The 25675-nt window shown below is 40.5% G+C and overlaps 1 protein-coding gene across 7 annotated transcripts in view; it reads left to right on the top strand.

The window, feature by feature from the left end:
* The window catches only part of RUFY1 (RUN and FYVE domain containing 1), a 147665-nt gene that overhangs the window by 45254 nt on the left and 76736 nt on the right, over positions 1-25675 (top strand). For all 7 annotated transcript variants that reach the window (XR_008843088.1, XM_056516537.1, XM_056516534.1 and 4 more), the window contains 5 exons: positions 4412-4535; positions 5338-5399; positions 8713-8778; positions 10995-11064; positions 14619-14720. Coding sequence is in view for 6 of the 7 variants with exons in the window: in XM_056516537.1 (XP_056372512.1) it covers positions 4412-4535; positions 5338-5399; positions 8713-8778; positions 10995-11064; positions 14619-14720 (424 nt within the window). In the remaining variant the exon portion in view is untranslated. The remainder of the gene's footprint in view (positions 1-4411; positions 4536-5337; positions 5400-8712; positions 8779-10994; positions 11065-14618; positions 14721-25675) is intronic.

Genomic DNA, 25675 nt, shown 5'->3' with positions numbered 1-25675 from the left:
GATGGCCGAGACTAAATCGCATTGCAGCCTATGGGATTTTGAAACTGCCCATTTGCACCCGTATATGCCCGATAGGACATCGTGGCGGAAAAATTACTGGTGCCAGAAAGTTACAGATTTGTAAATTGCTTCTATTAAAAATCCTTCCAGTACTTTTTAGGGGCTATATACTACAGAGGAAATGCTTATCTTTTTAGATTTCTCTGATCTTATGACCACAGTGCTCTCTGCTGACATCTGCTGTCCATTTTAAGAACTGTCCAGCGTAGAAGAAAATCCTCATAGCAAACATATGCTGCTCTGGACAGTTCCTAAAATTGACAGCAGAGAGTACTGTGGTAATGACATCATAGAAATTTAAAAAGATAAGCATTTCCTCTGTAGTATATAGCCCATAAAAAGTATTGGAAGGATTAAGATTTTTAAATAGAAGTAATTTACAAATCTGTTTAACTTTCTGGCACCAGTTGATTAAAAAAAAAAAAAGTTTTCCACAGGAGTACTCCGTTAAAGGGGTACTCCAGTGGAAAACTGGTGCCAGAAAGTTAAACAGATTTTGTAAATTACTTCTATTAAAAATTCTTAATCCTTCCAGTACTTATTAGCAGCTGTATACTACAGAGGAAATTCTTTTCTTTTGGGATTTCTTTTGTCACATTGCTCCCTGCTGACACCTCTGTCCATTTTAGGAACTGTCCAGAGCAGCATGTGTTTGTTATTGTCATTTTCTCCTGCTCTGGACAGTTCCTAACATGAACAGGGGTGTTAGCAGAGAGCACTGTGGTCGTGACAGAAAATAAATCTAAAAAGTAAAGTATACATCCGCTAATAAGTACTGGAAGGATTAAGATTTTTTTTAATAGAAGTAATTTACAAATCTGTTTAACTTTCTCCACCGGAGTATTCCTTTAAATGTTGGTAGAAAGTCTTTCCTGGAGGTCCAGTCAGGTGTCGGCAGCAGTGGAGAGCTTCTAGGTCATACGTCACCAAAGCTGGCGATCGAATGTGAAGCACCGCGGTCCTGAACACTCAAGGGAAGTGGTTGCTCAGCAAGTGGCCAGGAAAGGTGCTATATCTGACCTTTCAGTCTGTGCAGCTGGCTAGTGGGCCACAGCGAGCTACAGTCCCCTCCTGCTTTGGGAGACCTCTCTTTATGTTTCTCTGGAGATGAGGGAGCAAAATATGCTAATATGCTCCCTCCTCTCCAGAGGGCTTTGCAGAGAGCTTTAAAGTTGGTTGCACATTGAGGAGGCAAAAGAAAGTCCTGAGGTGTCAGAGCAAGCAGCACTGAAAAGTTATGTGCGTGAATCAATTTGCCATAAAATGCCAATTCTGGAGCATTTTTTTTCTTAAAATTCTCTGTTGTTCCTGGAAACTTTTCAGTAAATTGAATTGACACCTGCTCATCCAGAAAAAGGCTAAAAATATGAGGCAGATGACCTTTGCCTCCAATATAGTAATCAGAATAAATCCCTGGATCAATGTTCTTTCCCCATAAATCTAGTACAGAATTTGTTTTGGAAGAAAAACATCCAGCAACCCCCCGAACTTGATTATTAAAGAGTACCTGTCATCAAATCATATTTTCTAAACTAACTCAGATTATATTCCCTTACTACTCCTAACACCCCTCCTGCCCTTAAATGTATATTTGTACATTGTGATCAATTACTCTTAAGACCTCTTTTTTACTAGTTAAAGGGGTAGTCCGGCGCTAAGACATCTTATCCCCTATCCAAAGGATAGGGGATAAGATGCCTGATCGCGGGGGTCCCGCCACTGGGCACCCCCCTGATCTTGCATGCAGCACCCCGTTACAATCAGTCCTCAGAGCATGTTGCTCCGGGTCTGATTACTGGCGATCACTGGGTCGGAGCATTGTGACGTCACAGCCCCGCCCCAGTGTGACACCCCTCAATGCAAGCCTGTGGGATGGGGCGTGGAAGCCGGGGACTGACTGTAACGGGGTGCTGCATGTAAAATCTCGGGGGTCCCCAGCGGCGTGACCCCCGCGATCAGGAATCTTATCCCCTATCCTTTGGATAGGGGATAAGATGTCTTAGCGCTGGAGTACCCCTTTAAATAAACCCAGCATGTCTTGTTACTGCAATCTACCCATGTTCTTTATTATCTTGGTCACCCTCCTCTTTACCCAGTCCAGTTTAACCATGGCCTTTTTATATAAAGGTGACCAAAATTAGCCACAATATTTCATGTGCGGTCTGACTGGGGTTTTGAACAGAGGCAAAACTATGTTCCATGTCCAACTGTAAACCAACTGTGCAAAGGTTGAAAGGGTATTTGGAGAGAGCTGTAAACAATAAAGATTCATGAAGATATTTTGTAGAATCAATCAGCGCATAATTTTCAATCGCTAAGTAAATAAAGTGACCATTCTAGGCCACTGTGACTTCTTTACTTTCCTTTAACACTAAAGATGACAAGACTGCACTCTGCTCTACCTCTTTTATACAGGGTCATTCAGTTGGCCCAATGGGGGCCACTCAATGTGCTATGATGACACTATGCATAAATATATAGATAGATAGAGGTATTTTGATGGCAACTTTCACATGACCCATAGTGTCCTTTTTCTATTTAACTCCTTAACGACGCAGGATTTATATTTACGTCCTGCGCCTGCTCCCGCGATATAGCGTCATATCCCCCGCGACATATCGGGTTGGTCCCGGCGGCCATCAACGACCGGGACCTGCGGCTAATACCGGACATCACGCGGATCGCGGTGATGCCCGGTATTAACCCTTCAGACGCGGTTATCAAAGTTGACTGCTGCGTCTGAAATGAATACGAAAGTAACCAGACAGCTCAGTCGGGCTGTTCGGTACCGCTGCGGTGAAATCGCTGCATCCTGAAAGGCTTACAGGACAACAGGAGGGTCCCTACCTGCCTCCTGCATGTCCGATCGCTGAATGACTGCTCCGTGCCTGAGATCCAGGCAGGAGCAGTCGAGCGTCGATAACACTGATCAATGCCATGCTATTGCATGGCAGTGAACAGTTTAAGAGATCAGTGTGTGCAATGTTATTGGCCCCTATGGGGGCTATAACATTGCAAAAAAAATAAAGTGTTAATAAATGTGATTTAACCCCATCCCTAATAAATGTCTAAATCACCCCCCCCTTTTCCCATAAAAAAAACTATGTAAATATAAACATATGTGGTATCGCTCCGTGCTTAAATGTCCAAACTATAAAAATGTATCATTAATTAAACTGCACGGTCAATGTTGTACACGTAAAAAAATTCCAAAGCCCAAAATAGCATATTTTTTGTCACTTTTTATACCATTATAAAATGAATAAAAAGTGATCAAAAAGTTCAATCAAAACAAAAATGGTACCAATAAAAAAACTTCAGATCATGGCGCAAAAAATAAGCCCTCATACATCCTCATATGCGGAAAAGTAAAAAAGTTATAGGGGTCAGAAGATGACCTTTTTAAACGTATACTTTTTCCTGCATGTAGTTATGATTTTTTCCAGAAGTACGACAAAATCCAACCTATATTAGAGGGTATCATTTTAGCCGTATGGACCTACAGAATAAAGAGAAGGTGTTATTTTTACTGAAAAATGTACTGCGTAGGAACAGAAGCCCCTAAAAGTTACAGAATGGTGTTTTTTCTTCAGTTTTGTCGCACAGTTATTTTTTTTTTTCCCGTGGATTTTTAGGTAAAACGACTGATGCCACTGCAAAGTAGAATTGGTGGTGCAAAAAATAAGCCATAATATGGATTTTTAGGTGGAAAATTTTAAAGGGTTTTGTTTTTTAAAAGGTAAGGAGGAAAATACGAAAATGCAAAAACTGAAAAACGAGTCCTTAATGGGTTAAAGGGAATCTGTCAATGGGTTTACGCCATCCTATCTAAGAGCAGCATGAGAGGCCCTTATCGGCACACATTTGTTAGTCCAGGGTATTCTTGGGCTACTGCTTCATCATGCCTATACTGTCAGTCCTCGGCTGTGGGGCACAACAGGGCACTCCGCTCAGGATGCAGTACATAAACGCTCACTGGAATCAGGGCTCTGTTGCTAGTTTATGTCCGTCTTGGAGAGGATAGCATAACCATTCTGACAGATGCCCTTTACGGGTACGTTCACACAATAATTTGCTTCGGGAGATCCACTGTGAGTTTTACTAACATTCACTTCAATGGATCGGCTTGCAATCTGCAAATATACAACTACAGACCAATTGAAGTGAAGGGTAACAAAACTCGCTGTGGAAATCCACTGCAAGTTTATCAACATGTGAACATACTCTTACATTATTAACTCTAATGCAGGAAAGAGTTAAAATAGACAGTAGCTTGTTATCATCTAATGTTACTACTGGCGTAACTAACTACATATGCTGTGCTTTTTTTGTTTTGCTTCTTTGATCAAAGTGACTTTTATGAGCGGGACGCTTTAATGATGGAGGAAGAAGGAGCTGTTATTGTTGGTCTTCTTATGGGACTTAACATGATTGATGCAAATTTATGCCTCAAGGGAGAAGATTTAGATTCTCAGGTAAGAGTATACTGAAATAAGTAGTCAATACTTATTGTTCAGAAAGATAGCATATGTTTGTGGGATCATCACAATGTCTCCTATACTTTTTATTAATGTTCTTATAGATCAATGTAAGTTCCAAATTTCCCCTTCCCTATCTACCTAAGAATTAAAAAAAACTACAAAGAAGGTAATAAATTGTATTTTGCTCATTTCAGTTCTTTGTTGTTCCATTTGGTGTTTTTTTATTATAATTTTTTCTCTTATTGTGAAGATTTTTCACAGTTGTAAAATGCAGCATACATGGTTTTCTACATAATGGTAAATTTGCTTCATCTTACTAAAATCACATTGGACACTTTCTTATATTGTCTCAGGTTGGTGTCCTTTAAACAACTATCTTGTGCAAAAAAGCACTTGGTACATTTGCTACATGGGACTCATTTTTAGCTATACCCCTTTCTACACATTTGTCAACTCTGTTGCATTCATCCACCTTTTTTTCCGCATTCAAAAGCTTTATTGAACAATCAGCGAAACCAAGGGTACAGAACAAAAAAAAGGGCGAGGGAAGTCTGAGGAAGCTTAGAAAAAGCGAGATGCAGTGTTTTTCTTTTTGTTTGTTGTTTAATAACCTTTTTTTTGCACAGTATTCCTTTATAGTTTTGACATTAGGACTAATCTTTTATTTATTCATATTTTCTTTATAACTATAGTTTAAATAATTTTTTTTCATTTTCAAGTATTTCAAGTTTCTTTGCGTTTTATATATTTTAATTTGTACGTTTTTGTTTTTGTTTTTTTTCTTTTGCTGTTTTAGGTGGGCATCATTGACTTTTCTTTCTGTCTCAAGGATATACAGCAAAATGATAGTGAAAAAAAGTATGTATTACAACTGAATTTATTTTCCATGAGTATTTTTTGTTTGAAAGTATTGTGGTAAGATGTATTTTTGATAACTAGACCTAGGCTAGATTCACATTGCCGTTCGCATCCGACCTGTTAAGGCGCCGATCGGCTTTTTCTTTTTTTTAAGACGATCGGACCCCATAACGGGTTGGATGCAAACGGCTACTATCGAGTCACTACGGACCCCATTCACTTGCATGAGGTCCATTGGTGATCCGGTGCTTGCACTTTTTTTTTTCTCCGACAAACTCCCGTCCTTCTGGCCGGATTGCCGAGGGACCTCTGAATAGCGGAGTCCGACGGCAATGTAAACGAGGCCTTAACAGGGTTGTCTGACTCTGAGGGGGATACTAGTAGTACCAACAGTGTTCACTTCTTCGACCCCTTCCAATCCAACACATGCTCTTGCTGTCTCCCAACAGTCTTTTTTATAGGCTGCCAATAATGGCGTACCATACCAGCTTGTGACCACTGCAGCCAATCGCGTGTCATTCTACTGGAGGCACTGCTCAGCTGCAAGCTAGGTCCGGGCAGAGGGAATGCAATGTGAAGTCCGGACTGAAGTCAAAAAGATGCAGGACTTTCTCTACTCATTTCCCTTCAGCAGGACAGCATTGGGCCAATAACAGTGGAGTAATCCTGCTAGTTGTCCTTTTATCATGCCAAAGTAACACTTCGCCACCTAAATTAGTTAATCCATGCATTCCTTTCTACAAAATACTACTATAGCAAAAAGTAACTGGAAAATGTCCCCACAAATTTAGTAAATCTCTATTTGTGGGGACACTGAGGTAGAATGGTGCAGTTGCCCATAGCAACCAATCAGATTCCTTTTTTTATGTTATGTTTTTACAGAGGCCTTTTTAAAGATGAAAGAAGCGAGCTGATTGGTTGCTATGGGCAACTGGTCAACTTTTCCTCTGCACAGGTTTTGATAAATCTCCTCCTATAATGCAAAATAAACCTCTGCCTGTATAATCCCACCCATCACCTGTTTTTCTCTCCCATTGTTAATGCCCGTCTGACTGATTCCCTGAACTGTCAGACAAAGTAAAAAACCTCTTGTGTCTCAGGAACTGAAGGACATATCAAGAAACTGTAAAAAAAAAAAGTGTGTGATCAGGGCACCCTGAGCTATTTAATGATAATGCAGTATAATTTTTTGGGGGGTTGGCCTTAGGTCCTCTTTCAATACTCTCATTTGGCTGCTTATCTTTATAGTTCCCAAAAATTACATTTGTGGCTGATGTTATGGAAGACATAGGCTGTCTATATGTAATGTCAGCTTTCACTTTTGCAATGTCATCATTTTTTTTGCAAAAACCTTTAAGAAAGCTTCACTGTTACAGAGGCATTTCTTTATATGCCTCATGGCTTTGGCTGGAGTACCCCTTTATAGGACCTTTTCTAGCTCCCTAGTAGAGAATTTTGTGATGGAGTATATTTATATTGTTTCTGAAATGCAAGTGGAAAATATGTGTTTGGGGGGCTCTGTCTGTCTCATTAGGATGTGGGAGCTGTGATACCTAAAAAGGTGTTTTCCTAATTTTTTCAGTATCCTGCGCATATTTGATGCACAGTATTTGAAGCGACCGATTTGAAGCTGTGTTTATTCAGTATGTTTACATATTTTCAAATATGCGCAGGGTCTTTTCTTTAGGAGTTCAGAGCTCTATTAAGTTTCTTTGACACTCTTTCAGCTATAATTGACTGCTGTAGTGTCCAATCAAGTGCCTGCTATAGAGTTATTTTGCAATGAATAAAACAAAAAAGGGAAGGGTGAAGTAACTCAGCTTTAGGGAAGGGTCACATGTAACGGATCCACAGCGCATTTTAAGCTGCGGATCCGCAAGTGTCCCGACCCATTTTGTGCCTCCAGCTGTTGCCACCCCCTTGCCCCTCCCCTGGCCTGCTCGCAGTAGCAATCCACCGCTACGAACAGCCACACAGGGGGCCTGCGAGTCGCCAAGTTCACTTTGACATCACAGAGCAGCCGCGATGTCTGAGTGCACTGCGCACTCAGACATCGCAGCTGCTCCGCGATGTCTGAATGGAATCTGCGACTCACAGGCCCCCTGTGTGGCTGCTCGTCACTTTGGATTTCTGCTGCGAGCAGGCCAGGGCGAGGCTAGAGAAGAGGGATGGCAACAGCCGGAGGCACAAAATGGGTTGGGTCACCGGAAGATCCGCAGCGTAAAATACACTGCGGATCCATTACGTGTGACCCTACCCTAAAAGGAGATTTTGCTAGGACTAGGTAATTTGCTCACCCCAAGGTGAGTAGAACACCTTTTATAGTGTATCGATCTATAATAGATCACAGTAAATAAGGGCAGCCAGAATCCACCTTTTAGCCCCTAGCAGGGACGATGCAGAGATTGCAACTTTTAAATGTAAGGAGGAAAACTGTGCTGCAGATTGGCATACCCTGTGTTGGCCATACAGAGAAATGAGTAATCTCGAATGAAAGTTGAAAAGGTTTATTGGTGCAAGAAATGACCCATTTCTCTTTTTATTTTTATGTGCATTACTTTTATTTTTAGGATTTATTTACAACTGGGCCTTGGACTGTACACTACTGATGTATGATTTATGTGACTGTATTTTCTAACTGGTGCATTGTGCTCTCCACCTGTACCTCAGGCCTCATTCCGGTTCTGGGGACACAACCTTATCCCTTCGCATTTATAAATGTTCCTGATGTATCATTATGTATGGGCCTAAGGTAGAAAGCTGCAGTGCTTTTAAAACAAGTTGTCCTTGCACCAATAAATCTTTTCAACTTTCCTCTGAGACTATTCCGTTGTCTGTCCAGCCATTCTGAAGCATCGTTTTTCATTGTTCAGATTAAAGTGGCTAGAGTTATCATAGGTGAGAACCTAGAAGATATGTCTACACCCTGGGCACTTGTGGTGGTGGCTGGTAAATAAAGTAACCATTTTACTCGTTAAAGGAAGTTGCATGACACACCAGGTATGGTTTGTAAAGGGCTGCTGTTTTTATGGCTTGTGAATGCTCTTGAATGTGTTTTTTTACTTACTGCACAGCGATTAGAAGAATGGAATTATTTTTTTTAAGTTTCTCAAAACATTATATGGTGTACGGAAAATAGTGACACTAAAAAATATAATTTAGCCCACAAATAAACCTGCTTTAGAAATGTGGAAATGCTGTTGCTTGTTGTTTCTATTACAGTCAACTTTATTCCTTTTCATGTTAGTGGATGAAAATTAAAACACGGTCTTTTTTTTTTTTTTTTTAAATGTGTTTTTTTTTTTCTTCACAGAGCAGATGAAATTACTACAGTTCTTGATCAAAAGCACTATGTTGAAGAGCTAAACAGACACTTAAGGTAGGATTTATTGTTTATATAATTAAACTACTTTTTCACTTTTCAGTCTTGGTTCTTTACTATATGGTAACTGTATACCTGTGCCTAGCAATGTTTGTAGTGTAAACTTGTAGCACTAGGAACAAAGACCCTTTTTTTTTTTTTTTTTTTTATTTATATTTTTTTTAAGCTTTTACTATGCTGCCCTCCCTAATCTTTAGATGCATTCTCTGTTTATCTTCCAGGTACAGATAATTTTTACTAAAAGTACAAAAGCAGATAGGGCAAGGAAAGAACAAGCTAAAATTGAAGGCCGGGGAGGATAACTTTTATTCTCTGATACAATATATATTATATTCTGTGTAACAGTAATGTGTTAATGCCTAAGTAGCTGACAACTGGGCAAAACATGTTCATTCTATGTAGGATGTCTGAAATTGGCACACAGATGGTGTGCACTTTCTTTGGAGGATGGAGGATTTTTTTATTTTAACTTTTTAAATGTTTGTTTATTTCTGGTTTTGCTTTATTTTTTTCTTTACTATGGAATCCTAGGTTAGCAGGGAGCACAGTTTTTATGTATTTCATGCTGTCCCTAAAAAGGTAAAAAAAAAAAAACACGAAAATAAATAAGGGGGGGAGGGGGAAGGGGACACACCCCTATATGTAAAAACAGAACACAGACGCGTTTTGAGCTGCTATAGAGATCTTAATCATGGCTACTTAGTACTGTTGGAACACGGTTTATATATGCCGATGTTAGGAACAAATGGATGGTCACACGGGGATAAGCCCGCGAGACACCGGGCTGAAATTTCCAGCGTGTGATGACCTATCTGGGCAATCCCGGTTCACACGTGGATGCACTTGATTAAACCACACAATGCAAATGAAATCAAAAGCCGTGGTATCCCATAGCAACGGAAGTTAAACAATTAGTATAAATGGCATTAAGATAGACATTATTAAACCAAAAGAGTGTGGGGAACTAGAATATCAGTCTCTTACGGCATGGAAAAGTAAAGAAAAAAAACAACAACATTCATATTAATGCACAAAATAATCCTAACCTGAATCAGTGAAATGCAAAATAGTTATGTGCATGCTCATAGTTATACACATAATCTATCGTGATTCAAGCATATGTTTTTGAATGTGTAGTCTGACAAAGGATATAAAGCAAAGAAAATTAAATTAGTCCTGTACATAATATAGCATAAGAATAATATAGCAAACAATTGAAGAGTATGTACTCTGTCAGACTATTATGTGAAAAACAAAATGCATCAAATAAAAAAAAAATCAGCCTAACATATAACAGGATAAAAAAATATTTCTAGTTCATTACTATAAACCATACATGAGGATAACCAGACATAATTTGAAAAAATATGTATGTATAGAAATAAAAGACCTAATGGAATTGTATATGCATAGTAAATGAAAAAGGATTTTTATACTTAATAAATATACATCAGGTCATTACGATATTTCAGTCCGCTGGGTGCACAGGAGTCCAGGCATAAAATCCAATATGCCTCCCGTGCAAACAGCAGACTGGTCCAATCCCCACCTCATCGGGGTTGATGGACTTTTTCAATCCCTATTATGGAAAGCATCTGTCACTTTAATTAACCCTATAAAACCATCCTGACAGTATTGCAGAGGTTAGTGGCCCCATGCTATACATACCATTTTTATGTAATTTGGTGTCTTTTATTCTGGAAAAAAAAATACAAAATTCCTGACATTCCACAGGCACCTTATTTGACACAAAGGTCTTGTACAGTGGGTCTCACAGACTTGCCATGTGCATGCTGCAATCCCCATTGGCCGCATTGTGTAGTCAATCCTCATAGGGCCATCATTGGCTGGTGAGTCCTGTATGTCAATCAGACTGAATTTACAAAATTTTCTAAAATCCTGTTTTCACAGTTTCAGTATATGATATTGAATGCAGAATTTAGAATTTTTAGATTTTTTTTATTTATTTAGCACTAGGCACAAGATACAGTTGAGAAATTGCAACTTTTTTTTTTTTTTTTTTATAAAAAGCTATTCAGTACATTATATGTACTCCATTATGGTGCCATTATAGTGGAATTCAATTGGAATGCAGAGATAAATAAAATAACCACAGCGTTCAGTAATTCCAAACTAGGCAACTTCTCAAATTAAAAAAAAAATTGATTTTTCTATTATTAGTGTTTATAAATCAATTGATCAATTCATTTTAGTTGCACAGTTGGAGATCTTCAATCAAAAATCGAGCTCATGGAAAAGACAAATTCAAAGTTAAATGAAGAGGTTTGTAACCTTTTTTTCTTCTGGTTTCTATGACTTGGCTGCTTTGGAAGGCTAACAGTGCATTTGTCTACAGTTCACAACATTTAACAGTTTAAATCTGTTTGACCAGATTCTATACAAATACTTCAGTATAAATATATTAGGCTGCTTTCACACTATAAAATACATCCGTTTTAAAGAACCATTTGTTGTTCCTTTATGAAAACCCTGAAAATCGGCCATTTTCCAATTAGCCAATTAGCCGTTTTAATCCATTATAGTCCGTTATTAGTATTTTGTGACGGGAGAATGAACAGAAGAAATAGTGCATGCACTATTTCTCCCGTTACTATCTTCCGTCACAAAATAACGTCCGTTATTAATAACTGACTATAACGGATTAAAACGGATAATGTAAAAAGACCATAGACTATAATGGGATTTTCTAACGGAGGTTTAATGGCCAATTTTCAGGGTTTTCATAACGGAACATCAAACGGATCTTTAAAACGGATGAATTTTATAGTGTGAAAGCAGCCTTAGTTATATTATGTATGTTTGTATTTTTGTCAAAAATTCTGCTTGTTACCTTTTGGAAAGAGACTGCATTCTACCTACATTTAACTATCATACCTGGGAAGTAGTAATATAGCCAGTACCACTAAATGTGTCCAAAGCATGTGCATAACCCATTGACTCATGAGATCCGTCTGTTGGCTGACTGCTAGGTTTTCTCACTCCTTTCATAAACATGTGCACCTTAACCAACTGTGTGTTCACTACTATAAGGAGAAGCCAATAAGCTGCTGACAAGGAGAAATAACGATTTAGGTTATTAATCTTTCGCATCCACTGTTTTCAGTGGGACCAGCTGGCTGTCTTCGTGTGTATGGATATCTTCCAACTCTTCCTCAACAGAGGAGATAGACGATAGACTGATCAGGCCATCATAGCTGTATGGCAGCAGCTCACCTCTTCTCTTTTCATTTAGAATACATTATCATTTGGCCATGCGATGCGATCGCATTGTTCAGATGGTTACTATGAGCTTCTCGGGTTGCCAGGTACTGTGGCATGTAGGAAAAAATAGAGAGAACCTTTCCTGTCCGAAGAGTTGATGCAGAAAGAACATCTATTTCATCTGTTTCTTAAGATTACCTAAAAAAAATTAGATATAGAAAATGATCAAGTGATTTAAAACCCAATCTATCTAGTCACCTATGCAAAGAAATCCCTTTGTTTGTCCACTAGGAGGATGCCAAAGCCACCATGCCTAAAGGCAAATTTAGGTTTCAGATAATTGAAGCAGCTGGGCTGTGTATTGACTGTAAATAAACTTGATTCCTAAGGTCCAATAGTAGTAGGGATTGTGAGAGTGTAGGGAATAGGATCAGAGGCCTAGCTGTAGAAGAAATCCTTTGGAGTAAAGTCACTGGGTGCTTATGGACTACCAAAGCTTCAAGAGCAACCCACTGGGGAGCACACGAGCCAACATGCACCTGAGTCTATTGAGCATGTCTATTTGCTTGATGATGATCCTTGAGGTTAGGTATTCCTAAGCCTCCTTGGAGACGAGGAGGATAGAGAATGTTGCTCCAAATTATTCTACCCCACGTCCCCCAAACTAATTTCAGAAGGTTGATCTACAAATGTACTAAAGCTGAGATTGGAACTACAATAGGTAGAATGCGATAACCAAACAATCGATGAGGCAGGATGTTAATTTTCACAGAGGCAATCCTACTCAACCAAGATTTTTTTTGACACTAGACCAGGTGTGCAGGTCCTTTCTAATGGATTACCAGGGGATAATTACCTACCGTATATATACTCGAGTATAAGCCAAGTTTTTCAGCATGATTTTTCGTGCTGAAAACGTCCCTCTCGGCTTATACTCGAGTGAACTCTCAGCCTGTCAATCCCTTCTCAGTGGTCTTCAACCTGCGGACCTCCAGATGTTGCAAAACTACAACTCCCAGCATGCCCAGACAGCCATCGGCTGTCCGGGCATGCTGGGATTGTAGTTTTGAAACATCTGGAGTTCTGCAGGTTGAAGACCACTGCCAGGCCTTCGTCATCATCCAGACCCCCCCTTTAGTTTTCTACTCACCTCTCCTCGGTGGGAAGGAAGGGTGAGCTGGTCTGGACCAACTATGCTGCAGGGACCGTCCGGTGGGGAGGGTTAGTCGTTCCGGGCTGTCCATCTTCACCGGGAGGCCCTCTTCTCCGCTCCGGGCCGGCCCCGGACTAGTGACGCTGCCTTGACGATGACGCACAGGGACGTCCCTGCGCATGAACTTCCCTGTGCATCGTCGTCAAGGCAACGTCACTAGTCCGGGGCCGGTCCGGAGCGGAGAAGAGGGTCTCCCCGGGAAGATGGAAAGCCCGGAACGACTAACCCTCCCCACCGGACGGTCCCTGCAGCATAGATGGCCCGGCAGTGGTCTTCAACCTGTGGACCTCCAGATGTTTCAAAACTACAACTCCCAGCATGCCCGGACTGCCGATGGCATGCTGGGAGTTGTAGTTTTGCAACATCTGGAGGTCCGCAGGTTGAAGACCACTGATTGAATGGATTGCCAGGCAGTGATGATGACGAGGGGGATGATGACAGGGTGATGATGACATGTGTGTTAATGACGGGGGTCTGGATGATGATGATGGGGGGAGGGGGAATGATGTATTTCCCACCCTAGGCTTATAGTCGAGTCAATAACTTTTCCTGGGTTTTTGGGTTGAAATTAGGGGCCTCTGCTTATATTCGGGTCGGCTTATACTCGAGTATATACGGTAAATATAATGAAGACGGGGTCAATAGTGTCCCTAAGTAGGGCAATATATCCTTCCTCCAGCTGAAATCAAAATTCAGTTTAGGAAGCTTAACCGTTCTAGCTGGAAAATTTATATTTAAAGCTTTGGACTTGGAGGAGTTAATTTGTAGACCAGAAATCTTTACAAACTGCTGAAGGAAACTGTATAAATTAGGGAGGGATGTAAGAGGCAAAGACAGGGATAAAAGAAGGCAAAGAGGGCCACCTTATGTCCTCCCCAATTTGTCTGGCTGCCCTGAACAGTAGGAGATCCTCTAATCCTGGCAACCAGAGGCATAATGGCCAAAGCAAATAATATTGAGCAGAGAGGGCAACCCTGCTTCGTCCCTGTCCCAATTGGAATGTTGTTTGATTTGTATCCTCTGACAATGATTTTAGCCAATGGAAATACATATATAGTGTTTTTAACAATGTCACAAAAGGCAGATCAAAACCCCATCATTGAAAAACAGAGAACAGATATTCCCAACTCGGAGAATTAATCTTTTCTTAAACCCAATGAGAGAAAGAAGCCTGTTAGGAAAAGGGAACTGCCATCCCACGGAGAGTGCATTAGGGGGATTAATCCATTAATTGGAGTGTCTGACAAGGCGCCTGTCTGCCAGAAATAAAGCCCACTTGGTCTGGGTGGGTATAACCGGAAAGGGAAGTGTTAATGCTTAAATTATTTTGGTTTTATAATGCCAGTGTGTAGAACCGGGATGTGTTTCTAATTTTGTCTTTTTTTTTCTGATCCTATAATAGCTTGTGGCTGCCAAAGATCGTATTGTATCACTGCAGGACGAGCATAATCAATTACTACAAGAGAGTGCACGCATGCAAAAGACGACTGAAAGACATTTAGAGGTAAGATATTGGTAAAGCCTTACAATTTTTTATTGCAATGCTTTGTTTGATCATCTCTTTTACTTCTTAGGCATTGGCTATAGGCATGATTTCTGTTCCAAATATATCTTCAAAGGAAAAATTCAGGTGCAGAAAAGTGACATACAGTCATGGCCGTAAATGTTGGCACCCCTGAAATTTTTCAAGAAAATGAAGTATTATTCACAGAGAAGGATTGTAGTAACACATGTTTTGCTATACACATGTTTATTCCCTTTGTGTGTATTGGAACAAAACCAAAAATGGGAGGAAAAAAGCAAATTGGACATAATGTCACACCAAACTCCAAACATGGGCTGTCCAATCAGTCGCTTCCTATAACCATCAATAAGCTTCTTACACCTCTCAGCCGGAATGTTGGACCACTCTTGGTTAGAAAACTGCTCCAGGTCTCTCTTATTGGAAGGCGCCTTTTCCCAACAGCAATTTTAAGATCTTGCCACAGATGTTCAATGGGATTTAGATCTGGACTCATTGCTGGCCACTTCAGAACTCTCCAGCGCTTTGTTGCCATTCATTTCTGGGTGCTTTTTGACATATGCATTGTCCTGCTGGAAGACCCAAGATCTCGGACGCAAACCCAGCTTTCTGACACTGGGCTGCACAGTGCGACCCAAAATCCAGTGGCAATCCTCAGATTTCATGATGCCTTGCACACATTCAAGGCACCCAGTGCCAGAGGCAGCAAGACAACCCCAAAACATCATTGAATTCTTTTCTTTGTAGGTCTCATTCTTTTTTCGGTAAACAGTAGAATGATGTGCTTTACCAAAAAGCTCTATCTTGGTCTCATCTGTCCACAAGACCTTTTCCCAGAAGGATTTTGGCTTACTCAAGTTCATTTTGGCAAAATGTAGTCTTGCTTTTTTATGTCTGTGTCAGCAGTGGGGTCCCTCTGGGTCTCCTGCCATAGCGTTTCATTTCATTAGATGTCTACGGATAGTTCGCGCTGACACTGATGCTACCTGAGCCTGTATGACAGCTTGAATATCTTTGGAACTTGTTTGGGGCTGCTTATCCACCATCCGGACTATACTGCGTTGACACCTTTCATCAATTTTTCTCTACCCTCCACGCTCAGAGAGATTAGCTACAGTTCCATGGGTTGCAAACTTCTTGATAATGTGGTGCACTGTGGACAAAGGCAAATCTAGATCTCTGGAGATGGACTTTTAATCTTGAGATTGTTGATATTTTTCCACAATTTTGGTTCTCAAGTCCTCAGACAGTTCTCTTCTCCTTTCTGTTGTCCATGCTTAGTGTGGTACACACAGACACACAGTGCAAAGACTGAGTGAACTTCTCTCCTTTTTATCTGCTTTCAGGTGGGATTTTTATATTACCCACACTTGTTTTTGCCCCAGGTTAGTTTAAAGGAGCATAACATGCTTGAAACAATCTTATTTTTCACAATTTTGAAAGGGTACCAATAATTTTGTCCAGCCCGTTTTTGGAGATTGGTGAGACATTGTGTCCAATTTGCCTTTTTTCTTCCCTTTTTTGGTTTAGTTCTAATACACACAAAGGAAATAAACATGTGTATAGCAAAACAAGTGTTACTGCAATCCTTTTCTGTGAGATATACTTAATGAATTTCAGGGGTGCCAACATTTACGGCCTTGACACTATATATATATATATATATATATATATATATATATATATATATATATATATATATATATATATAATTGTGTGTGTGTGTGTGTGTGTAATATTTTTCTATATGTATTTTTATATTTGTGTGTGTGTGTGTATATGTGTGTGTGTGTGTGTGTGTGTGTGTGTGTATGTATATATATATATATATATATATATATATATATATATATATATATAATATGAAGCATAGGGAACGTTTTTAAAACTTTACTTTTATTGTCACATTTAAAATTGTTAAACACTTATGGTACTTCCAATTATGTTTCTGCCATCATGTGCTACCTTTAGCAGCATTCAATATTGCACCTATAATGTTATTGCCACAATATATTCCATATATTGCACTGGGCCGTATTCACACTGTATGTTGAGTCCGTTTATTTCCACAGGAATTTCTAACATCAGTATTTTTCCTTGTTTTCAACAGTCTGTGTAATATTCCATTGCACTCATAAAGCTCTCTATTGCACTATTCATAGGTTATTGCACCATATTTCATTCCAAAGTGCATTGAGTGCCCAGTGCATAAAGTGCTATTAGTGTCCATGTGCGTTTAATCTGCGTTTTTTGCAATCGTATATATCCATGTGCGTTTTTAGCAGCCTCCAGTTTCATAAGGTGCTTGGCAGTATTAATATGCGTTTTATGTGCGTATTTGGCAGCCTTCAGTTACATAAGTTGCGCGTCAGTACTTATGTGCGTTTTATGTGCGTATTTGGCAGTAGTATATATCCATATACGCTACTAGCAGTATTTAATGTCCACATGTGTTCTAGCAGCATTGGTTGTTGTCCGTTCTGTTTAGATTTTTACAGTCACTTGGTTATTGCACATAATACACACTGCACATCTACTCAAATTGTTCCCATTCACTGAGTTATTTATATTGCACATAGAGCACTTATCTGTTTCCAGGCTTTCAGGTAATTTGGTGCCTTTCATTGGGTAGGAATCTTTTTCTGTGCAGATAGGTACCGGTCCAACGCGTTTCTTCTTGCGATTCTTCAGGGACCTCTTTGTGGTTACTGCGCTCCTTGCATATCCATTTTTTGATGCGGCTCTGATGGCGGCTGTACTTCAAATGACTTCCCGCCGTGTTTTTATATCTATAACTCCTATTCCGCTTTCACTTTTTCTTCCTGGTCCAATCACCGTCTATTACGTCAGGGCTTACCCATTCTGTGTGCTTGATGACTGTGACCGGATCTTCCAGGTGTGTTGGAATAGGAAGTTTTCCTATTTGCTCAGGTATGCTGTCCAGCCCTCGTTCTGAGCTCTGGCCTTCATCTAGCAGGTAAGTTGCTTGCGTTCCATTTGTACCTCCTTTAACCCATTTATTGCCGGGATATTTATGTGTTACATCTTTTCTTTCCTTTTTCATTGTTTTTACATTTATTTTGCATATTTTCTCTTTGCTCTTTTCCATTATTATTGCATTTTTTTTTTATTTTTTTTATTATTTTTGTTTTGTATGGTTGTTTTTATAATTTTTTTGTATTTGTTGTGATTTTTTCTTTTTATCACAAAAACAAGATTATTGCAATTTCTAGTGTAAACTGAGCACCATGTGTTGCTTTTTGCACTTTTATTCTATAAAACTGGCATATGATATAAAGTCATTCAAACCTCCCGGTTTTACAGTTTCAAGCGTGTATGTCCAAAAAGCTTCTCTCTGTAGTAAGCATCTGTCCCAGTCGCCTCCTCTGGATGGAGGGGGTATTACTTCTATTACTTGCGCTTTGAGGCTTCTGACATCGCTTTCATTTTTTAGTGCAAAGTGGTTTGCCACTGGAGTGTCTCATGTGGATTATATCCCCCACATGTTCTTGGAGCCGTTTTTGCAGTGTTCTAAACGATTTGCCAACATAGTTGCATGGACATGCACATGTTAAAAGGTATACAACTCCTTTGGTGTCACAATTTGCAAATTGTTGCATATTATATTGTTTGCCTGTCACAACACTCTTAAACTCACTGCTCTTCTTTACATATTGACACATGGTACATTTACTGCATGGGAAAGTGCCCTTTGGTTTTTCTGTAACCCATCCTCTTTTAGATTCGGGTTCAAAGTTACTCCTTATAAGTTTGTCCTTTAGGTTTTGTTCACGTTTGTAGGTTATTTGAGGGGTTTTGGGGATTATGCTCTCCAATGTACTGTCCATCCTCAGTATTCCCCAATATTTGTTTAAGGTTTCCCTTACTTCTGTCGCTTTTTCATCAAACACTCTTATTATTCTTGTTACATCATTGGAGTCCTGCTTTATTTTTGGGGTGATTAATTGGGACCTGTTTGATATTACCGCTCTAAGCTTTTTTTTAAAACTTTGTTCGGGTATCCTCTACCTCTTAGTCTTACCCGTAAGTCGTCCGCTTTTTGTTTGAAGTCTTCTAGTGAAGAACAAGTCCTCCGTATTCGGAGGTATTGGCCTGTTGGTATTCCCTGCTTCAGTGGGTGTGGATGGCAACTATGCCACTGAAGCAGGGAATTAGTGGCTTTCTCTTTTCTGTACACTGCAGTATGTATATGATTGTCTGATGTAATCCATATTTTTAGATCTAGAAACACAATATGTTCCTCACTGATGCAGCTGGTAAATCATTTTTTCTTGATCCCAAAAAAAGAAAAAATGAAAGAACAAAACCTCACGAGAGGAGAAAGACAGGCTATGGCTGCATTAGCAAAAGATTCCTTCCTGGTCATCAAACACTCTGACAAAGGGGGAAATATTGTATTGATGACCAGGGAGGAATATAGAAAAATGTGTCTGGACATTCTATCAGAGAGTGTTACAACAAACTAAAAAAAAACATGGGAATTTAAAGATTAATTAATTTCCATCCTAGATGAGGGGAAAAGTCAAAAGCTACTAAGTAATATTGAATAAGAGTACATGAAGCCGAAAACCCCAAGAATGGCATGTTTTTATTCAGTACCTAAGATACATAAGGGTCATCCCCCGTTAAGGGGGAGGCCCATTGTATCGGGCATCGGTAACCTGACCGAAGGGGTGAGTCAGTATGTGGACTGCATACTGCGCCCCTTCGTATACGCCTTACCATCATTTCTTCGCGATACAACAGATGTACTGCAGAAGTTAGAGGATCTGAAGTTGGAGGAAGGATCCATTTTGGCCTCTCTTGATGTTGAGGCGTTGTACTCCTCCATCCCCCATGAGAAGGGGCTGGAGGCAGTACAATACTTCCTAGGCACTAGAGGTACTCAGTATATACCACATAATACACTGGTTGTGAAACTATTGAGATTCGTCCTTACTAGGAATTATTTTCAATTTAAAGGGGAGTCCTTCCACCAAAGCCGAGGTACAGCGATGGGGAGCCCCTGCGCCCCCAGTTTCGCTAATCTGTACCTCGGCTGGTGGGAGGACCTACAGGTGTTCCGTGAGGAGATGTCGGTATGGACCAGCCAGATAAGTCTATGGCTATGGTTTATAGACGACATCCTGATAATCTGGTCATCCACTAAAGAAATGTTTCAAAGTTTTGTAGAAGCATTGAATAAAAATAATTTGGGGTTAAGATTTAACAAGCTGCATCAGTGAGGAACATATTGTGTTTCTAGATCTAAAAATATGGATTACATCAGACAATCATATATAAACTACAGTGTACAGAAAAGAGACAGCCACTAATTCCCTGCTTCAGTGGGATAGTTGCCATCCACGCCCACTGAAGCAGGGAATACTAACAGGCCAATACCTCCGAATACGGAGGAATTGTTCTTCACTAGAAGACTTCAAACAAAAAGCGGACGACTTACGGGTAAGACTAAGTGGTAGAGGATACCCGAACAAAGTTTTAAAAAAAGCTTTTCATAGAGCGGTAATATCAAACAGGTCCCAATTACTCACCCCAAAAATAAAGCAGGACTCCAATGATGTAACAAGAATAATAAGAGTGTTTGATGAAAAAGCGACAGAAGTAAGGGAAATCTTAAACAAATATTGGGGAATACTGAGGATGGACAGTACATTGGAGTACATAATCCCCAAAACCCCTCAAATAACCTACAAACGTGGACAAAACCTAAAGGACAAACTTATAAGGAGTAACTTTGAACCCGAATCTAAAAGAGGATGGGTTACAGAAAAACCAAAGGGCACTTTCCCATGCAGTAAATGTACCATGTGTCAATATGTAAAGAAGAGCAGTGAGTTTAAGAGTGTTGTGACAGGCAAACAATATAAGATGCAACAATTTGCAAATTGTGAAACCAAAGGAGTTGTATACCTTTTAACATGTGCATGTCCATGCAACTATGTTGGCAAATCGTTTAGAACACTGCAAAAACGGCTCCAAGAACATGTGGGGGATATAATCCACATGAGAGACACTCCAGTGGCGAACCACTTTGCACTAAAACATGAAAGCGATGTCAGAAACCTCAAAGCGCAAGTAATAGAAGTAATACCCCCTCCATCCAGAGGAGGCGACTGGGGCAGATGCTTACTACAGAGAGAAGCTTTTTGGACATACACGCTTGAAACTGTAAAACCGGGAGGTTTGAATGACTTTATATCTCATGCCAGTTTTATAGAATAAAAGTGCAAAAAGCAACACATGGTGCTTAGTTTACACTAGAAATTGCAATAATATTGTTTTTGTGAAAAAAAGAAAAAATCACAACAAATACGAAAATAATAAAAACAACCATACAAAACAAAAATAATAAAAAAACAAAAACAAATGCAATAATAATGGAAAAGAGCAAAGAGAAAAGATGCAAAATAAATGTAAAAACAATGAAAAAGGAAAGAAAAGATGTAACACATAAATATCCCGGCAATAAATGGGTTAAAGGAGATACAAATGGAACGCAAGCAACTTACCTGCTAGATGAAGGCCAGAGCTCAGAACGAGGGCTGGACAGCATACCTGAGCAAATAGGAAAACTCCCTATTCCAACACACCTGGAAGATTCGGTCACAGTCATCAAGCACACAGAATGGGTAAGCCCTGACGTAATAGACGGTGATTGGACCAGGAAGAAAAAGTGAAAGCGGAATAGGAGGAGTTATAGATATAAAAACACGGCGGGAAGTCATTTGAAGTACGGCCGTCATCAGAGCCGCATCAAAAAATGGATATGCAAGGATCGCAGTAACCAGAAAGAGGTCCCTGAAGAATTGCAAGAAGAAACGTGTTGGACCTGTACCTATCTGCACAGAAAGACTCCTACCCAATGAAAGGCACCAAACTACCTGAAAGCCTGGAAACAGATAAGTGCTATATGTGCAATATAAATAATGTGCAATAACTCAGTGAATGGGAACAATTTGAGTAGATGTGCAGTGTGTATTATGTGCAATAACCCAGTGACTGTAAAAATCTAAACAGAAGGGACAACAACCAATGCTGCTAGAACACATGTGGACATTAAATTCTGCTAGTAGCGTACATGGATATATACTACTGCCAAATACGCACATAAATACTGACAAGCACCTTATGTAACTGAAGGCTGCCAAATACGCATATAAAACGCACATAAAACTGCCAAGCACCTTATGAAACTGAAGGCTGCTAAAAACGCACATGGATAAATACGATTGCAAAAAACGCAGATTAAACGCACATGGACACTAATAGCACTTTATGCACTGGGCACTCAATGCACTTTGGAATGAAATATGGTGCAATAACCTATGAATAGTGCAATAGAGAGCTTTATGAGTGCAATGGAATATTACACAGACTGTTGAAAACAAGGAAAAATACTGATGTTAGAAATTCCTGTGGAAATAAACGGACTCAACATACAGTGTGAATACGGCCCAGTGCAATATATGGAATATATTGTGGCAATAACATTATAGGTGCAATATTGAATGCTGCTAAAGGTAGCACATGATGGCAGAAACATAATTGGAAGTACCATAAGTGTTTAACAATTTTAAATGTGACAATAAAAAGTAAAGTTTTAAAAGGTTCCCTATGCTTCTTTATCTATTCTCAAAAAATTCTTGGAGACACGAATTTTCAACTGTATGGAAAAGGTACACATAAGTGGATTATATATATATATATATATATATATATATATATATATATATATATATATATACACACACACACACATACATACATACATACATACATACATACATACATACATACTAGCTGAATACCCGGCGTTGCCCAGTTTTTCCTCCTTCATCCTTGTTGGGCAGGAAAATCAACAAAGGCGGAAGCTTTTGACTTCATATCCCAACCCCATATCCCGTCCTCCTATCCCAACCTCCCATCCCATCCTTCTATCCCGACCTGTAATATGTGTACCAGGTATTGAAATATCTCCAGCTGTACGAAAGTTATGTGAGAACATACATTTCCCATTGATTTGCATGGGAGGTTAAACAAAAACCCAGACGCTCACAAATGGGGGTACTTAAGGGTTAAATTAACTATCCTATATATTTAAGTGGACATATAAGTAACATGTGACCAAGTATTATCGAAATATCTCCAGCCGTTTGGAAGTTATGCAGTAACATATTTCCCATAGACTTTTATGGGACTTTAAACAAAACCCCGATCCTGGCAAATGGGGGTGAGTAAGGGTTAAATCTCCTATCCTATGTTTGTTGTTGACATATAAGTAAGGCTGGGTTCCCACGATGTTATCCCCCATACGGGAGAGTATACGGCAGGGGAGAGCTAAAAACTTGCGCTCCCGTATGCCTTTCTATGAGCTCATGTATTTATCGGCGTATAACACGCAATTTTTAGCCTAAAGTCTATCTGCGTGTTATACGCCGATAAGCCACTGCAGTTCAATGATTTAAAGCGGGCGCTTTAAATCAATGAACTGCAGCGGCTTTGCAGGTGCAGAGACCGCCACCGCTGCCGGCTTCTCGGCCCCTGCCTGTCCTGGGGTCTAGATCCCTGCTGCCGGCCCTTCTCTCCCCCTGGCTATCGGTGCCACTGCCCCATTGCCGGCGCCGATAGCCAGGGGGAGAGAAGCGGCGCTGGCAATGGGGCAGCGGCGCCGACAGACAGGGGGAGAGAAGGGGCAGCGGCACCCATTGCCGGCGCCGCTGCCCCGTTGCCTCCCCCATCCACGGTTGTATAATTACCTGTTTCCGTTGTCTGGTCCGCGCTGCTTCAGGCCTCTGGTGTGCATCCCCTGCGTCGTTGCTATGCGCTGCGAGACTCAATGACGTCACTCGTCATTGCGCCGCGCCGTGTAGTGCATAGCAACGACGCAGGGGACTCACACCGGAGGCCTGAAGCAGAGCGGACCCGACCCCGGCAACAGGTAATTATACAACCGGGGATGGGGGAGGCAATGGGGCAGCGGCGCCAGCAATGGGCGCTGCAGCCCCTTCTCTCCCCCTGGCTATCGGCGCCGGCAATGGGGCTCTGGCACCGATAGTCGGGGAGAGAACGGGCAGAGTCACCGATAGCCAGGGGGAGACAAGCGGCGGCACCGATAGCCAGGGGGAGAGAAGCGGCGGCAGCAGGGCTCAAGACCCCAGGAAAGGCAGGGGGAGAGAAGCAGGTAGCCACGGCCTCTCTCCCCCTGCCTTTCCTGAGGGCTTCTGCGGGGTCAGAAACAGTGTATACGCATGCAGGTATACGCATGCACACACACACGCACCCTCATTTTACCAAGGATATTTGGGTAAAATACTTTTTTTTTACCCAAATATCCTTGGTCAAATGAGTGTGCGTGTTATAGGCTGGTGCGTGGTATACCCCGATAAATACGGTAATTCATTTCAATGAGCCGACCGCAGTGAAACGTTCGGTCGGCTCATTTTTGTCCCGTATGCAAAAATTAGCCGACCGAACGTTTCACTGCGGTCGGCTCATTGAAATTAATTACATACGGGAGCATAAGTTTTAGCTCTCCCCTGCGGTTTGCGCTCCAGTATGGGGTAAAACGTAGTGGGAACCCAGCCTTACATGTGTGCCAAGTTTCATGTTAATATATTTAGCAGTTACACACGCACACACAAGTTGAGTTTATATATATATATATATATATATATATATATATATATATATATATATATATATATATATATATATATATATATATATATATATATATATATATAATATATAAAATATATTGTGACGATCCGTCTTAGGGATTAGCTCTGGGATCGTCCTGGACCACGCCACAGGATGCGTTTCTCCTCAATAAACCAGCAAACAAACGCTTATAATGCATATCTGACACCTTGCCAGTTTTATTAGACAGGTTGCAGGGAAAGAAATAAACTAAAAGCAGGAACAAAACAAAATCCTAGACCGTCTGGTCACTGACAAAACAGATCAGCTTGTCCTGACTAACAACCGCTGAGCTTCCCTCAGCCGGTTAAACATATGTCCCCTGCAACCTTCTCACAATTCATGTCACTCTCTTTGAGCCACTCATAGCTCGGGCTGTGTACTCCTCAGCAGGCTCTGTCTCTTCCCTACAGCCTACATGCTGTCTCCTAGGAAGAGCCCACATTAGACTGAGTCTCCATCTCATATACACCTCCCTTCCCTCCGGCCTCATTACTTAAGAAGCAGGTGAGAGCTTCTGCAGGGTGAGCCAAGGAAATACACCCTTTCCTTGCCACACTGCCACAATAAAATATATAGATCTAGATAGATAGACAATTTGCTTCAGAAATCTGAGGATGCTTATTTACATTTCTGTCGCAGAATGACCTCTCCCTTGATGCTTTTCAGTAACATTCTTATTGATTACTGTGGCACGTCTCTGATTGCACCAGGTGACTTTTAGTTAGCTTCCATTCTGTCAGGATTTTAATGAAAATTTCAGCCATTTAAATACAGTAATTTAATTATGTGACATATTAGGGACTTTGCATTAAATGAGAAAATATGCAAATTTGCTAATGCAGTCTCGTAAAACCCTATATTGTAGTCTGTAAAGATTAATTTTATGTCTAGAATCCTCATTTATAATTTTTTTTTTCATTTGTGTAACTTTTTACTTAAATATGAAATGAAAATAAACCATGCAACCACACTTGCTATTGAGTATAGGCCAAGCTAAAAGAGTGTACCCGCTGCTGAGACCCCCCCGCAATCTCCTTGCAGCTCCCTGCAGACATGAATGGAGGGGGTGTGGCGTGACGTCACGTCCCCAGTCCTGGAAACCCGGAGGTTTCCGAAACTGGAGATTCAGTGCCCGCATAGAATGCGGGTGCTGCAGTCTCAGCAGCGGTCCCCCCGCGAACAGACATCTTATCCCTATCCTTTGGATAGGG

The sequence above is a fragment of the Hyla sarda genome, chromosome 4 (assembly GCF_029499605.1).
Source record: "Hyla sarda isolate aHylSar1 chromosome 4, aHylSar1.hap1, whole genome shotgun sequence".
Taxonomy (NCBI): domain Eukaryota; kingdom Metazoa; phylum Chordata; class Amphibia; order Anura; family Hylidae; genus Hyla; species Hyla sarda.
This window is presented reverse-complemented; position numbering and strand designations above follow the sequence as displayed.